This window comes from Cydia splendana, chromosome 15, assembly GCF_910591565.1.
Source record: "Cydia splendana chromosome 15, ilCydSple1.2, whole genome shotgun sequence".
NCBI lineage: Eukaryota > Metazoa > Arthropoda > Insecta > Lepidoptera > Tortricidae > Cydia > Cydia splendana.
This window is the reverse complement of record NC_085974.1, coordinates 9,668,335-9,684,007: the sequence shown is the minus strand read 5'-3', so window position 1 is coordinate 9,684,007 and position 15,673 is coordinate 9,668,335. Positions and strand designations below refer to the sequence as shown.

Sequence of the window (15,673 nt, the reverse complement as noted above, 5' to 3'; positions counted from 1 at the left end):
CAGCTTTCTCGCTCAACGTATTAGCTTCGCAATACAGCGGGGAAATGCTGCCAGCGTCCTCGGCACCATGCCAAAGGGGCCCAATTTCTTAGACGTATTTTAATTTTATTTAATTTTATTTTATTTAGTATTAGTTTTTAGTTTTAATTTTTAAAAAAGTTTGCAGCAAACGAAATAAAAAAGTTATTATGCGCGGAGACTTTAATATGTATATTTTAAAGAAAACTAAGCTCTCAACAGATTTCGAAAATTTCTTGCTGAGTTATGATATTAGATTAGCACTAAACCAACCAACAAGGCCTGCGAGTCATGTCTAGATAATTTCTTGCATAACATAAAGAAGGGTCATAAGACTGCAGTCATTGATCTTGGTCTGTCGGATCACACGGCACAATTGCTGAAAGTTCCAGTAAAGGAAAAAAGATACATATAATCTTGGCGAACCACAAAACGTATATATTCGCAAGATAATTTAAATAAGTTCAAATGTAACCTAGAGAACTTGTCCTTCTCTGAAATCTACATCGCTGACGACCCCAACATTGCTTATAATTTTAAGCGATTATACGATCTTTATTTCCCACTCAAAACTATAACTATTACTGATACTGGAAAACCGAAATGGATTTCAAAAGGATTAAGAATTTGTGGGAAAAATCAAAGAAAATTACTCTGGCAATATAGACGTCACCCAACAGAAATAAATAAAACACTCTTAAGAAACTACTCAAAAATGTATAAAAAAATAATTAAATTAACTCAAACAACACAAAACAATCACGCAATAAATACAGCTAAAATAAATCAAAAGCAGCTTGGAAAGTCATTAACTCGTATAAATCGACTCGCCCTAAAAATTGCATTCAAACAATAAAGAAACACAACGAAATGATCACGGAGCCGCAACAGATTGCAGACACATTTAATGCCCACTTCATCGACAGAGACTCTCAACATATTTCGCTTAGTGCTACGACTAAACCTAACATAAAAAGTAAAACTCTAAATCAATATTTCTAGAGCCAACTACGCCAGACGAAGTTAAGACATTAATAAATTTACTTAATAACACCAACAGCGTCGGGTATGATAGTATTGCCACATGTGTAGTTAAATATGTGAACAACATTATAAACGAACACTTAAGTCACATAATTAATCTAGTCATCTATACGGGGATTTATCCTAACCAATTAAAAAAACAGTGATAAAACCCTTACATAAAAAAGGCGAAAAAGATTGTACACAAAACTATCGACCTTCATTCCAGTATTTTCAAAAAATTTTGAAAAGGTAATTTATAACCTGTGGCTCTAGTGAAAAAGGGTACAAGTCTTGGGCAGCGCAGGTGTAAAAGGGTGTAAGTCCCACGTAACACTTATGCCCTTTTACACCTAAGCCGCGGAAGACTTGTACCCTTTTTCACTAGGGCCACAGTTATCGTTTATATGCATATCTCAACAAATTGAATTTACTTAGAAGTGAATAAAAGGGATTTAGAAAAAATATAAGTAAGTATTAATATGGCTATATATGACCTTCTTAACATTGTAATGGAAAATGTTGATGAACGAAAGCCCGTTTGCGCTATTTTTACTGATATGACTCAAGCCTTTGACTATGTTAACCATGACCGACTATTATGCAAGCTTGAAATGTATGGTATTAGAGGTAATGCGCTAAATCTTATCGAATCTTACTTAAGAGAAAGGCCTCAATGTACTGAAATATCTAGAATCTGTACGAAGACAAAAACAGAACAAAAGTACTATTCGAGAGAGCAGTATGTCACACATGGAGTCCCACAGGGCAGTGTGCTTGGTCCCCTACTGTTCCTCGTTTATATTAATGACCTGCCAAATGACGTTGACTATCCAATGGTACTATTTGCTGACGACAGCACATCTATAATAAATTGCAATAGCCTGATTACATACGAAAATGACATTAATTCAGAATTAAATAATATTATAATGTGGTTAAATAATAATAATCTAATAATCAATCTTAAAAAGACTAATGTAATGCACTTCTACAATCGCATAAATCCTATTAATACTGATACAATTGACATAAACTATAAACATGACAAAATTGAAAATGTAGACACGACACGATTTTTAGGCTTATTAATAGATAGTCAACTTACCTGGAAACCTCATGTTGCTGAGATATGTCAACAACTAAACAAATCTGCTTATGCACTTTCTAAACTATCAAAAATAGTTAGTCAAGACACAGTTCTGTCGGCCTACCATGGACTTGTAGTCTCAAGACTCCGATATGGGATCATATTCTGGGGTAATTCAATCGATAGGGAAAATGTACTTATAGCCCAAAAACGGTGTGTAAGAGCAATGCGCGGGAAAAAACCCGGAGAAAGCAGTGTTCCGTTATTCAAAGTAATTAAAATTTTAACATTTCCGTGTATTTATATATTAGAAATAGCAGTATTTGTTAAATGCAACTCTAATTTGTTCGCTAAAGTCTCAGAGTACCGCAAATATCCAACGCGATCACAATATGACCAGAGGTTGCACAATGAGCAACGGAACACCACATTGATGCGAAAAAGCATTTTTGGAATGGCAACCAGAATATATAACAAAATTCCTGATTGTTTAAAATCATTACCAATATCACAATTTAAAAAACAACTGACTGCACTATTAATCGAAAAATGTTATTATAAAATAAATGAATATTTGAATGAAAATTAAATGTATGTATAAGTACATTTTATTTCTTAAGTGTATAATTATGTTCTAAATTCTAATGATTAATATTTAATTTACAACTTGTAAATTTTAAAATAATGCATGTTTTATGTTTATAAGTAGTATAGTATTTGTACGCCACTATTGGCAGAGCATGGTGAGACTACGAAACTGTAATGTAAGATCAATCAATGTACCTGTGTTTTCACAAATAAAGAATCTCTCTCTCTAAAAGCGAATATGTGTGCTCTTTTATTTAGGGATGTGAAAAGTCGATTTTAATCCTGTTATATATCGATAAACGCTACACAGCGGAACGAAATAGCGATTAATTGAAGCTTCAATACCTTCGTTAAACATAAACATAATTGAAATGCTAATGGATAATTAATATATTATAATGTAATAAAATAATTCAATTATTGCGGAACACATATTTTAGTAGGTATCTATTTATGTATTTTAATTAAATATCTGAACTTTCCCTTGGTTCCCTGCTGAGGCGTGACGATAAAATTGTGATCTGATAACCACAATAAAGAATAAAAGCATTTTTGATCATTTTAGGTATCGTTAAACCTTTGAAGTAAAATTAAAATTGCAAGAAATGTCGATAGTTTATCGATATGACTTTATCGACATGGCTACAGCAAGGTGGGCCTCATTGTTAATCGTACACTAAACAAAAGTGGCAACAGTGACAGCTCGCTGAGACGGGATCTCTATAATCTCTATATATTAAATCTATGGGAAACACCTTGCTGTAGCCATGTCGATAAAGTCATATCGATAAACTATCGACATTTCTTGCAATTTTAATTTTACTTCAAAGGTTTAACGATACCTAAAATGAACAAAAACGCTTTTATTCTTTATTGTGGTTATCAGATCACAATTTTATAGTCACGCCCCAGCAGGGAACCAAGGGAAAGTTCAGATATTGAATTAAAATACATAAATACCTACTAAAATAGGTGTTCCGCAATAATAAGTAGTCTCGGGCCCCTTCTGTTTTTAATTCTCCTGAACGACCTACCGACAGCACTAAGTCATTCATCGTGCCTCTTATTCGCGGATGACCTAAAATTGGCTATGCCAATTAACAGCAATCGAGACTTTTCCCTACTGCAACTTGACATAGACAAAGTTTGTACCTGGGCGCGTGACAATGGCTTATTCCTTAACAATGACAAATGCTCGGTTATCACATACACGCGAGCTCGACTCCCTTTAACCCATCCTTACGTCATAGAGGGCAAGCCTTTGAAACGCGTCAATGAAATTAAAGACTTAGGAACATGGTTTGATACTCAGCTCACATTTAATAACCACATTACAATAACCTGTAACGAAGCCCGCAGATGCCTGGGATTCGTCATGCGTCAAGCGAAGCTATTTAATAATAAGCATGCTATGACTGTACTCTATAACGCCTTCGTTCGAAGTAAACTCGAAACAAACGCAGTTATTTGGAGTCCCCATGAAAAACAGTACACGGTTCTAATAGAGAAAGTCCAAAAATCATTCATAAGGTTCCTCTTTAAGAAGTTATATGGCTTTTATCCCCTTCTTTATCCCACCCTATTCGTTTTAGGTATGGTAGATTATATATCCTTAGAGTCACGTAGAAATATGTACTTAATAAAATATTTTTTTCAATTAATTCGGGGACAAGTAACAAACCCACCATTATTACTACAAATAAGCCTGCGGGTTCCCCGTCTCTCCGCGAAACAGCTACGGCCCCGTAGCCGTGGTCTCTTTGCTGTACCTCCAGGTCGGACGCGCCTGCTTGCTACGTCCCCTCTTCACCAGGCTTTAACGTTGCTTAACAACATCTCGGACAGCGATAATGACCTAGATATTTTTTTCACGACGGAGTCTAAATTTCTAGGCGCATCAAATCGGTACATCGAATCAATCGTTACCACTAGCTCCATTACCTAATATGCTATAATAAGTATTCGCTGGAAATATTTGACATTGCTTATGTACGACTGACTTAATTTTAATTTTAATAAATTTCCCATATTGTGCTGCTTGACTTTACCCGAATTTGTATTTTTATGACTTTGTACTATAATTGTAATTCCTCGATTTATTTATATCCATGACATTTAATTAATTATTGCAATTCCTTGATTTATTTATATACATGACATTTAATTAATTATTGCAATCCCACGGTTTAATTATCCTTCAATGACATTTAATCAATTATTTTACTCCCTTGATTTCTTTTATGTAATAACGTCATACTCCTAATGTAATGTCAGTAATGTGTTATAGATTTAAATCGAATGTAGTTACTTATAATATATTCACTCACTTATTTATTCGAATAATGCATGTTGCTAGCTATTAAGTAATGTAATTCCAATTAGCACGTAAGGTTGAACTGTAAGTGTTAATTGTATGCAACAAATAAACAAATAAACAAATAAATAATTGAATTATTTTATTATATTATAATATATTCATTATCCATTAGCATTTCAATTATGTTTATGTTTAACGAAGATATTGAAGCTTCAATTAATCGCTGTTTCGTTCCGCTGTGTAGCGTTTATCGATATATAACTTCATTAAAATCGACTTTTCACATCCCTAAAAGAGCACACATATACATTTTTACGCACACATACACAACCTGGTGCTACCTAAAGTAGCTAACACACTATCGCACCGCACCAAGGTCATTGTGGGACGCACCCATAAGTAAGAGGGAGAAAGCGATATCTCTTTCTCGCTCTTACTTATGGGTGCGTCCCACAATGACCTTGGTGCGGTGCGATAGTGTGTTAGCTCCTTAAAAAGGGGACACCTGGATTTGAAGTCCATCTTGTCAACAGTATGGTTGTCCTTTTATGACAAGCGGCATTTTGAAAAGAGCAAGGAGAGAGAAATGATACTAGTTGTTGCGTCGTCAAAGAGAACAGACAGCGTTGGGGCCTTGGATTGAATTTATTTCACTAATAAGCTAAAAGCCGTTACACACATCCGCACCGCACCAAGGTCTCGGTGCGGTGCGGTAGTAAGTTATAGCTTTTAGTGCGGAGAATATCTGTCGCACGCGCGTATTATATTGCACTTCCGCTCGCACATTGACGTTGACGACCGGCGTCATGGGCGGGATAGCAGTATAATTACGCGCGTGTGATAGAGATAGGAACAGGCGGGCCAATTTACTAAATTTGACGTGCTTTACTTAGTGTCCTTACTTTACAAATCATATGCGATTTGTCGGAAGATCTATAGATTCAATTCTTCAATTTAATAAAATTTTGGGGGAAACTTGTATCGTCTGTATCAGTTTTAACTTTTTTGTGCTGGCAACTCAAAATAACCGATTGTCATTTTTGAAATTTCAGTAGTTTTGTTTTGTAGGTTTTGTAAGTTGTTTTCTCGTAAAGTTATTAACTAATTATACAAAATGGATCAGAATCTAGATTTTCTGCACATCCCACGGGATCCCCCGAATGCTTCAAAGTTTATTGTGGTATGATTTCTAAATAAAGTTATTGTTCACCATCATTAAATGACTTACTGAAACTCATTTAGTTTCCCTTTTTAGGATTTGTTATTTAGCAAGATATATCCATTAATAATTAGAATACGAACACGCTTACAAGCTGATACAGAACAAGAAGAGGAAGCCAGAAATATTCTAAATGTGTTTACTTTGTGCTGCAGTCAGATCAAGAAATGTGTACTTAACTTGTTTGATATCTTCAAACAAGAAAATCAAAAAGGAATATTGCTACAGGTTTGAATTCGAAATTTTGTTGTACTTGATTTTACCTAAGTTTTATTTTGACCGTATTGATAACAGGTAGATGAATTAATATCATGAATTATGAGATTTGTTGTTATAATGAAGTTTATTTTAGGAAAGTCGACAATGCACCATAGAGAGGTTATCTTGGTGTGTCAACAGACTTGTGGTGGTTGAAGACAAGTTAAAAGACTTGGCGCAGAATACTCAAAATGACAGTAGTTGTGAAGACTCTCCGTTCACAACTCCCATGTACTTTGTCAATTGGATGGATCATACTTTCGAGACTCTTTCTAAGCTGGCTGAAATTATTTACAAAACTGATTACAAAGAGAATGTTGAGCTGTATTTTGAATGGAAAATTGAAGTAAGTATCTTATTGACATCTTTGTACAAATAGGTATTTAATTATTATTGTGTTAACTTTACGTTTTTTTTGCTAGCCTATTAAGGCGTCCCACTGCTGGGCAAAGGCATCTCCCCTTGTCTTCCATGACTCCCGACTTTTCTTACATTAAAAAAAATATTTTCAAGTGAAACAAGGCACGCTTTGATTATTTTTGGATGGATGGTTTATCGGAACTTATTATGATAGTAAAGTAAAGGAAAACATTGTGAGGAAACTGGACTAATCCCAAAAGGGTATAGTTTCCCCTTTGTGTTGAAAGGTCAGATGGCAGTTACTTTTGTACAAACTAGTGCCTGTGCCAATTCTTGGGATTAGTTGCCTAGTGGTCACCAGGTTCCCATGAGCAACAAAAGGAAGATGGGTTGGTAAGATTAAGTATAGATTTAAAAATTGGATTACATTCAATAGATAGAATAGCTCTCAAGTTAATGATATTAGTCTGTGTAAGTATTATTATTTTATTACAGTTATTAGACTGCATGCGGGAGTTACACTCTGCCCTGGATGAGCTGCTGCTGTCTGCCATGACACTTTGCAAGTATTGCCTGCCGTCAGACCAGATAATAGTGAAAACTCGGTGTCAAGTGGTAAGTGGCCCATGTGACCAGTTGACCATACATACCTATTTCATTATATATGTTCAAAGTATGATAGAACATGTTTAAGAAGATTTTACAATGAGCTGATGTTTAATGAATAGAGTCTGTGCGGAAAGAGAACTCTTAAAATAAAAGAAAAAAAGTCATTTATTATTTAAGTAACAATTGATACTAATGTAATGAATGTAACTCTTGTTTGTTATCTTTTTACTGAACCCTTGAATTGGCAAAAAACGTGGCAGATCGTGAGTTCAAGCCTCCTCAAACGCCTCATAGTTCATTAGTGCTAATTATTCTGGTTCAAATGCAAAAACAAACAGTCAAAGATAATCTGATGTGTGATGTGTGTGTGTGTGTGCTGTGATCCGTTGCCAATTTAAGGGTAAAGGTGGTAGATGTCAACCTTAAATGTATTTTACTTGCAGGTCCTAAGAGAAGCTAAAGTTTTAATAAATGAAGTCATTGAAGGTGATACAGATGGAAAATTCACCGCCACATTAAACTCGCTGAAACTACCAATCTTGTCAACCAATGTAAATGTCTCAATTGATGTTCTGAAGGATGTCCTCTACGTTTTAGAGACAAACACAAACACTGCTTTGCTAGCACTAGTTGTTCACTGCTTTAGTAACAGTGCCTCCCCTGTTGACATATTGAAAGAACATTTTGTGAATACAGAAGGGTGTCCATGTCATGATTCTAGTGAGGATAATATTGTTGAAGATTGTGAATATGTAAAGGAGTTTGATCTCTACAGTGAGAGACTTTTGCAAATCGGGTCTTTTGCAGTATCTTGTTCTTCAGATCAGGAAAGTAAGTTATTATTATAAGATACATAGTTAATCTAATCATGTACTAAGTATTTTTTGATTAGGTATACAAGTGTTCTGTAATCAATAGTCTAAGAAAAAACTGTGCCCTTGTGAGTGAAGTAGATGGCGCTGTACGGCGCCATGTTTTGTAGTACCTAACTGAGTTATCAAACATAGGTAAAGATTAGACAACCTAAGTTACGACACATAATGTATGAAGCCGTACAGCGCCTTCTACATAAGCGTCAAATTCGTATCACGAATCCTAAATGTCTTTAGATTTTGCTTGGTCACTCCTTTTTTCCTCTTATACTCTATTCATCCCTAACTTTGCATGCTTTGCAGTCTTGAGGGAAATTCTAAATGTCAGCAATATTTTGCAATATAATGACATGACCTCACTACTAACCCCAACTGTTGAACAGAAAAAAACTATCGCAGGTAGCACACTGGATCCGCACGCTGTGTGATCGAGACAGCGCTATGCATGTATATAGCGATGTCCCGCTCGCTCACTGGAGCGACGTGTGAGATCGCATCAGTGAACCGCGATACTTCGGATCGATCCGGATCCAATGTGAAACCCCCTCTAGCCAGTTCAATATATTTCAGGAATTGTATCTTTAAGAAGCGGCCTGGCAAGTCTAGAAGCCCTGGACCCTCACCTGGTGCCGGCACTGATGGTGTCTCCCGGTAGTTGGCACGCCAGATTCCTCACTGACTCCTGGCGTAAGGAGGTACAGGATATAAAGGACAGTGTTTTCCTGATTGTGGACCCGGCTGCGTTTGCAGAGGTAAAACTTAATTTCTTGATGACTGCTGAGACAACAAGGCTAAAAAGTAACAAAGCAAAATAAGTCAGTCAGTAAGAACCAGAAAAATTATACTTATCACTTTCCTTTGGATGCTAGTACTAGCGTAAGACAAAGACAGTATGATTCTCTCTGTCGTTTGAAATGAAACAGTCCTGGGCCAAACTATAGTTTCATAAAGCGAGAAACCGCAATGGGCGTTCACCTTAATTATTTGACATACCTACCAAAGACATCTCCTGAGACATACTTAGGTGACGGGAAGATTCGAGAAAGATTTTCGCGGTAGTATAAAAAAAATCGAGTACTACCTTACCTACTACTAATACTACTGGCGCATTGGCTACCGTTTAAAGAAAATTCACCCCAGTAATTACTTAAATTCGACCTATTCTATCATGTTTTTGTTTACATTCAGAAATCAAAACAAATGATGCACCAGTCCCTGCTGCAACTCTTCAACACGAAGAAGTACGAAGGTAGCGTTGTGTGCAGTGTGATCAACCTGGGCGCCGTGGTCCGCGACTTTTTCGACGTCTACAAAGAACAGGAGCCTGAGGCGCTGTCTTGCCAAGAAGGTTTGCTGCTATTGCTGGCTGACTTGAACAAAGGTAAGTGTACTTAAGTATATTAATTTTTTAAAATATTTTTAAATACTTAGTTTAATTTTGCGTTAATTATTAACATTTTCTGCTCAATTGCGCTTTTTGTATCTAGACGAATAATTTTTATTTTTCTTCTTCCATGCGTTTCGTACGACGAAAAACAAACGTATATACGAGTAGTTAATTTAAATCTATAAATTCTTATTATTATCATTTCCTGTGATAATAATTAAAGAAAGACAGCAAAAAATACGATGCTTGTTTATATAGCTAAGTACCCGTTAATGGTTTAAAAAAACCATTAAGACTATTCTTAATACTTTAATTGTCACATTCTATGTAGCTATGTTTGTGAAATATGTCCACTGTAGTGTTGGAACTACTAAGATGATTTTGATAAATGAAATGTCGATTACAGTATGTTCGTTTATGGCCCATAAATTATGGGCCTGAGCGACATACACTATATTTCTAACATTTATATTAACCATTTGTAAACAGCTAGGAGGCCATATACCTACCTAGCTACCTACTTCTTAAAAAAATAGTAGTTAATAAGTTTTAATTTTAAAACTTGGAATTTCATCATTGTACCTACCTATAAACTTTTATAATTATTAATATCGCAATAAATACCAATATAATATACAAAATTTCTATTTAGTTAATATTTACCAGCTTAAATATCTCTTTAATTCACAGGTTCAATTTATATAACTCCGGAATTATTATGAGTCAAATAATTTTCATAATACACATTCAATTAGCGAAGTTATAATGATTTTGTCTAGTGCCTTATATCTACTTATTAAAGGTCGCGATAATAAGCAGCTTTGCATAGCTTATTTAGAGTAGCCCGAGGCTTATAGCAATTTATTCAGTATATTTAAGAATTCAATATTCATTAATTTCATCCTCATTTCAATAGGCAGGTACTTCGTACCTGGGAAGTAGATGCCTACTTATCACTTATCATATTGCTGAATATATATGCATCCAGTAATATGATAAATTCTCAACTGACCCTGTGTGGGTCTAATCTCGTTCGTTATAATAAAGTTTACGCATAGTCACTTAACTATATGTTAGCGATGGTCCGTAGCTTTTATATTGCATTCTAAACAAAACCGAACACAACTAATAAACCGTTTTTTGATATAAGTATTATTTTATTATTATACAGTTTACATTATACGATTTATACGGTACGATTTTTTTCGACTTTGTGTCCATTTGCGGCTACACTACACTATGTAAGTCTGTCATAGAAACAAAAATATAATTGAACTACACGGCTGCGGCTAGCTAATTAATGAAACTGGAGCCTAATTAATGGACTGTGTGTAATATGTGTGTGATTTCAATGTACAGGGACCAGTGAGCTGCGAAATTGCACGGAGAAATTATGAATGAATTCATTGATAAAGTCGACATGCACTTTTACGGCTAAATGGTACCTACCTACACTTATTTATCTGCCTATTCTAACAGCTGTGTCGTATTCTGTACGTATTTTTTTTCTTAGCTCTTCAGGAGTGCAAGGTGGTCAGCAACCTTCTCTGCTCAAAGGACGATTATTCGTATGACGTCAAAAAACCCACGCACAAAAAAGAGGTCTCTCTGGAGCAGCTTTTTAAACGTCTGAAACTACTGTACACACTGGTTAATAGGATAAACCAGTTGCTTCATCCAGACGATAATGATGACCAGTTCTTTAAATCGGAGATAGCAGACGAGCAGGCGACTATTCCGAATGCCACGTATACAATGAACCCTGTAATTGGCAACACGTATGTTAGCTCCCCAAAAAATATACCCTGTATGACACGCAGTGTATTTGCTAAAACTGCGAATATAAGAACACCAGCAAAAAGATACCCGTTGAAGAAATTAGTTAATCAAATTAAAGCTCAAAAATGTAACGAGCTAAATTTCTCAGTACAGCTCGACGCGATGTTTAACCTGTCTGAATTTGAAACTGACAAAAAGGAAAAAACTGAAGTTCACAAAAACTCGATTTTGTACAATTTCTCACCCAAAAAGAACAGGTCGTCGCTAAGAAAAATGGTTCTAAACAAATGTTATAACTTGAGTTCTGAGAAACAGTTGGAAAATAAAGGCTTAAAAAGCGAGGTGTTCTTCAAAGAGAGTCTCATGGACGACACAACAAGTTTACACATTTCAGGTGAGTTATTTATACTTATTTATTCTCACAAGCATGATAAACAAAGATATTAGGTAATTGGGTAAGATTTATGTACAAATCTGTGTAAACAAAGGTCTTGTTCGGTCATTGAAAACGTATTTAAGATTTTGCCATTATTACAGGGACTTACAAGGAGTTCAGTGGAGATTGACTGATACCTATCAATGAAAAAAGTTTTGTTATTCAGGCATTGTTTAGTAAAAACAGAAATAAGATTAAGTAGGTCTGATAGAACTGATGAAATTGGAATACATAGCTTTTTTTGACGAAAATATTTATATTTATCACACATTTATGAAATACATCTGAAAACGTCATATAACTCCAACTAAATAAAAAATAGCCAGAGCACAGATAAAAACAGTTCTAGCGACTTTTATTTAATTTAATTTATTGGATTTTGTTTTTTATTTTACAGAAATTCTAGAACAAATGCACGACATGACGAAACTTCTCTCCAAAACGAATTCGCGAGTCAATCGCACAGGGCCCATTTCAACAAGGAACACCAATCGAGATACATCACTATCGAAATACTTGCGCAACATACCGCCGAACGCCAGTACGCTAGAAGTGCGTTTGGACGACACTGAGGGAAATGTTACTAATGCTACAGTGCCATCCGACGTGTCAACGTTAGAGAGACTGAAGGATTTAAATCGTGTTGAGAACAAATTGACTAATCTTAAGCTATTGCATAGGGAAACTCGTTTGTAATTAAGGACATCGCCTATCCAACGAAATAGAGTAGGTATAATGAACGCGCCTCCATAGGGTTTACAATCCGGTTTCTTATCGTACGCAAAATACGTGGAGCGGTTTCAAATTCGGGATAATTACTTACATGCAAGTTAAATCCGGATTTTGCCGCATGAGGCAGGTACGCTGAAAGTTCGTTAGGATTAGGAATATTAGGATGAGTAGGGGAAAACTGAAGAAATTATTATACATGTTGTTTCCATTTTGAGTAGAGTGAAATATTTGAGTAAGTAAATCGACTTCAGAATAAATTTGCTAACCTGAAGTTTTGAGAATATATTATTTTCACATCAATTACATAAATTTAATCGTCAAAACTAGTATTTATTTAATTTAGTAGGTATATTGAGACTAGGTATAATGTATAAGTTTATTTTTAACTAAGCTTATAGGTATTAGGTATTATTGTAACGGATTACTACAAACTCATTAAACGAAATCAGGCAGCAAATCATTCTTCAGGAAATAAGATGCAACGCTTATATTTGTCAAACAGTTCCAAGTAAAGTGGTAGCCTGCGGCCCAGCTTTTGCCGTGTTGTTCGAGAGAGCGATCGTGCACAAACACAAAGAAAGGTCAGCCACGTTTCAACCGCGATACTTTTACATTGTCGCGAACGAGTACGACGCTGAAAAGTGAACTTTGAACTGTTCCTTTTTCAATCCCTTAGGTACTTGGGACATTTGGTTGATATTGTATCATTTAATTTTAAGTTAATCGTTATATAAAATAGCTTTAAGGATTTTTCAATCGTTAGTAAGAAAATGAATTCCGTCCGTATCGCGTGGTAGTTATATAAAATATTTTTTTATTGAATATTTTTACAATTAATTACTAAATATATTTTTTTGTACTAAAACCTTTAGTGTTTTCAATTCAATTAATATTTTTCAACATCCGAACAGGCCCGTTATAAACGTTTTTTTCCAGGTGTTACAGCCAAATTGTATTGTTCAACTAAAAAAAACCGGGCAAGTGCGAGTCGGACTCGCGCACGAAGGGTTCCGTACCATAATGCAAAAAAAAAAAACAAAAAAAAAGCAAAAAAAAAAACGGTCACCCATCCAAATACTGACCACTCCCGACGTTGCTTAACTTTGGTCAAAAATCACGTTTGTTGTATGGGAGCCCCATTTAAATCTTTATTTTATTCTGTTTTTAGTATTTGTTGTTATAGCGGCAACAGAAATACATCATCTGTGAAAATTTCAACTGTCTAGCTATCACGGTTCGTGAGATACAGCCTGGTGACAGACGGACGGACGGACGGACGGACGGACGGACGGACGGACGGACGGACGGACAGCGAAGTCTTAGTAATAGGGTCCCGTTTTACCCTTTGGGTACGGAACCCTAAAAACAGTAGTCCACCATCCCACCACCAGTAGTACCACTAAATTGAATTCTGAAAAACGCATCTCCGACTAAGGGTCTCCCCTGATATATCGACGCGCATTCGGCAAAAGCCGATAGGAAAAAGCTTTATGTCCACGCAATAAGAGCGAAAAAGTCGTCGTTCGGCTCGGCTCGCATCGGCCGGCGCCTGCCGACGCGTCGACGGCTTTTTCGCTCTTATTGCGTGGACATAAAAGCTTTTTCCTATCGGGTTTTGCCGATTCCGCGTCGACATATTTGGGGGAACCCTAAGTTTAACCCTTCACAAATTAGACGTTGCCATGAAATATTCCCTTTATGATTACTTACAACAAATAAGTTACTAAGGTCACAAGCTGATAATGATAATTTTTTAACTTACAACTTTTAACTTGTGATAATTCTCTTCGGATAATTCTAGACGTCTATGTCGTTAAAAAAGTTAACGCTGCAATGATTTTTTAAATGATATGTCAAAATGTGATGTATACGTATAGTAGATGTAGGTGATTAGTAAGAAGATCCGGCGTAACGGGTCCCTCTGCGGCCAATTTATTTGATTTGGAGCCGTGGGCCTCTGCGGCGGGTCGGCTGACGTTGACGTCAAAGGTCACTGCGGAATATCTGTTGCAAATGGTAAAGAAATATAAGTACCTAATAGGAAAACCTTTACAAAACCATACCTACATTCAAAATCATACATAAGAAGTGGTGTAGAAAAAAGTAGCAAATCATATTGATGAATACCTATATGTATATGAAAGACTAGCAAAGAGTTTTGATAATTTTTATTTTCAGTGTAAACAAAATTGACTGATTAATTTTAGTATGCATATACCTATGATAAAATGAAAACTTTTTGACAATTTTTCCATAATGATTGGCGGCCAAATGAACACAATGTGTTATGCTGTCGTAATCGCGGTAACAAATGTTTCTACAAACTACAAACACGTACGTATATTTTAGCCATTTATAGTTCCTGTCAGTCCCTCTAAGTACGCATCACTGTGGACAGTGTGGACTGGTATATTTAAATGTTCGGGGAACTTAACTTGACTCTAGTGAGGATTGGATTGTCTAAAATTTGCATAAGACGAGCAACTTTAGATTAATTAGTCCCTACTAAAGTGATATTATCCATACGTCTACGTACCCACCAATCCCATCATAAATGAGAAAAATACTATCTGTCTGTTAGTTACATCTTCTTAAACCGCCCAACCAATTTAGGTGAAAATTGGTATGGAGATAGTTTGAAGTACAGTAGAGTCCGGTTATAACGACGCCCAAGGGACCGCTGATATTACGTCGTACTAACCGGAAGTCGTACAAAACGAACTGCCAATTTTAATATATTTTATTTAATCAAAATAATTACATCATTTTGTATTTATTAATACTTATGCGATAATCGAAGAAAAAAAACATTTCTTTTAAAATATTTATTTACGTTAGTATTACGATACCTTGTCTTAAATGGAAAGACTTGTGTGTTTAGAAGAAGCCACTTTTCAAGGTACGCGTACTCACTCGTCATCCACAAATTACTCGAATCCCGTAAAACATAAAGTCGTAATTCTTGGGGATCTAATCAAGATGACG

At 35.6% G+C, this 15,673-nt stretch overlaps 1 protein-coding gene across 1 annotated transcript; it reads left to right on the top strand.

The window, feature by feature from the left end:
* The first annotated feature begins 6,091 nt into the window (after window positions 1-6,091).
* LOC134797514 (serendipity locus protein alpha-like) lies at window positions 6,092-12,827 on the top strand. The gene is made up of 9 exons (XM_063769760.1): window positions 6,092-6,216; window positions 6,292-6,483; window positions 6,608-6,859; window positions 7,369-7,488; window positions 7,926-8,313; window positions 8,925-9,106; window positions 9,543-9,735; window positions 11,255-11,914; window positions 12,354-12,827. The coding sequence occupies exons 1-9, from the start codon at window positions 6,151-6,153 to the stop codon at window positions 12,650-12,652; spliced, it is 2,352 nt and encodes a 783-aa protein (XP_063625830.1). The 5' UTR covers window positions 6,092-6,150; the 3' UTR covers window positions 12,653-12,827.
* The last annotated feature ends 2,846 nt before the right edge of the window (window positions 12,828-15,673 follow it).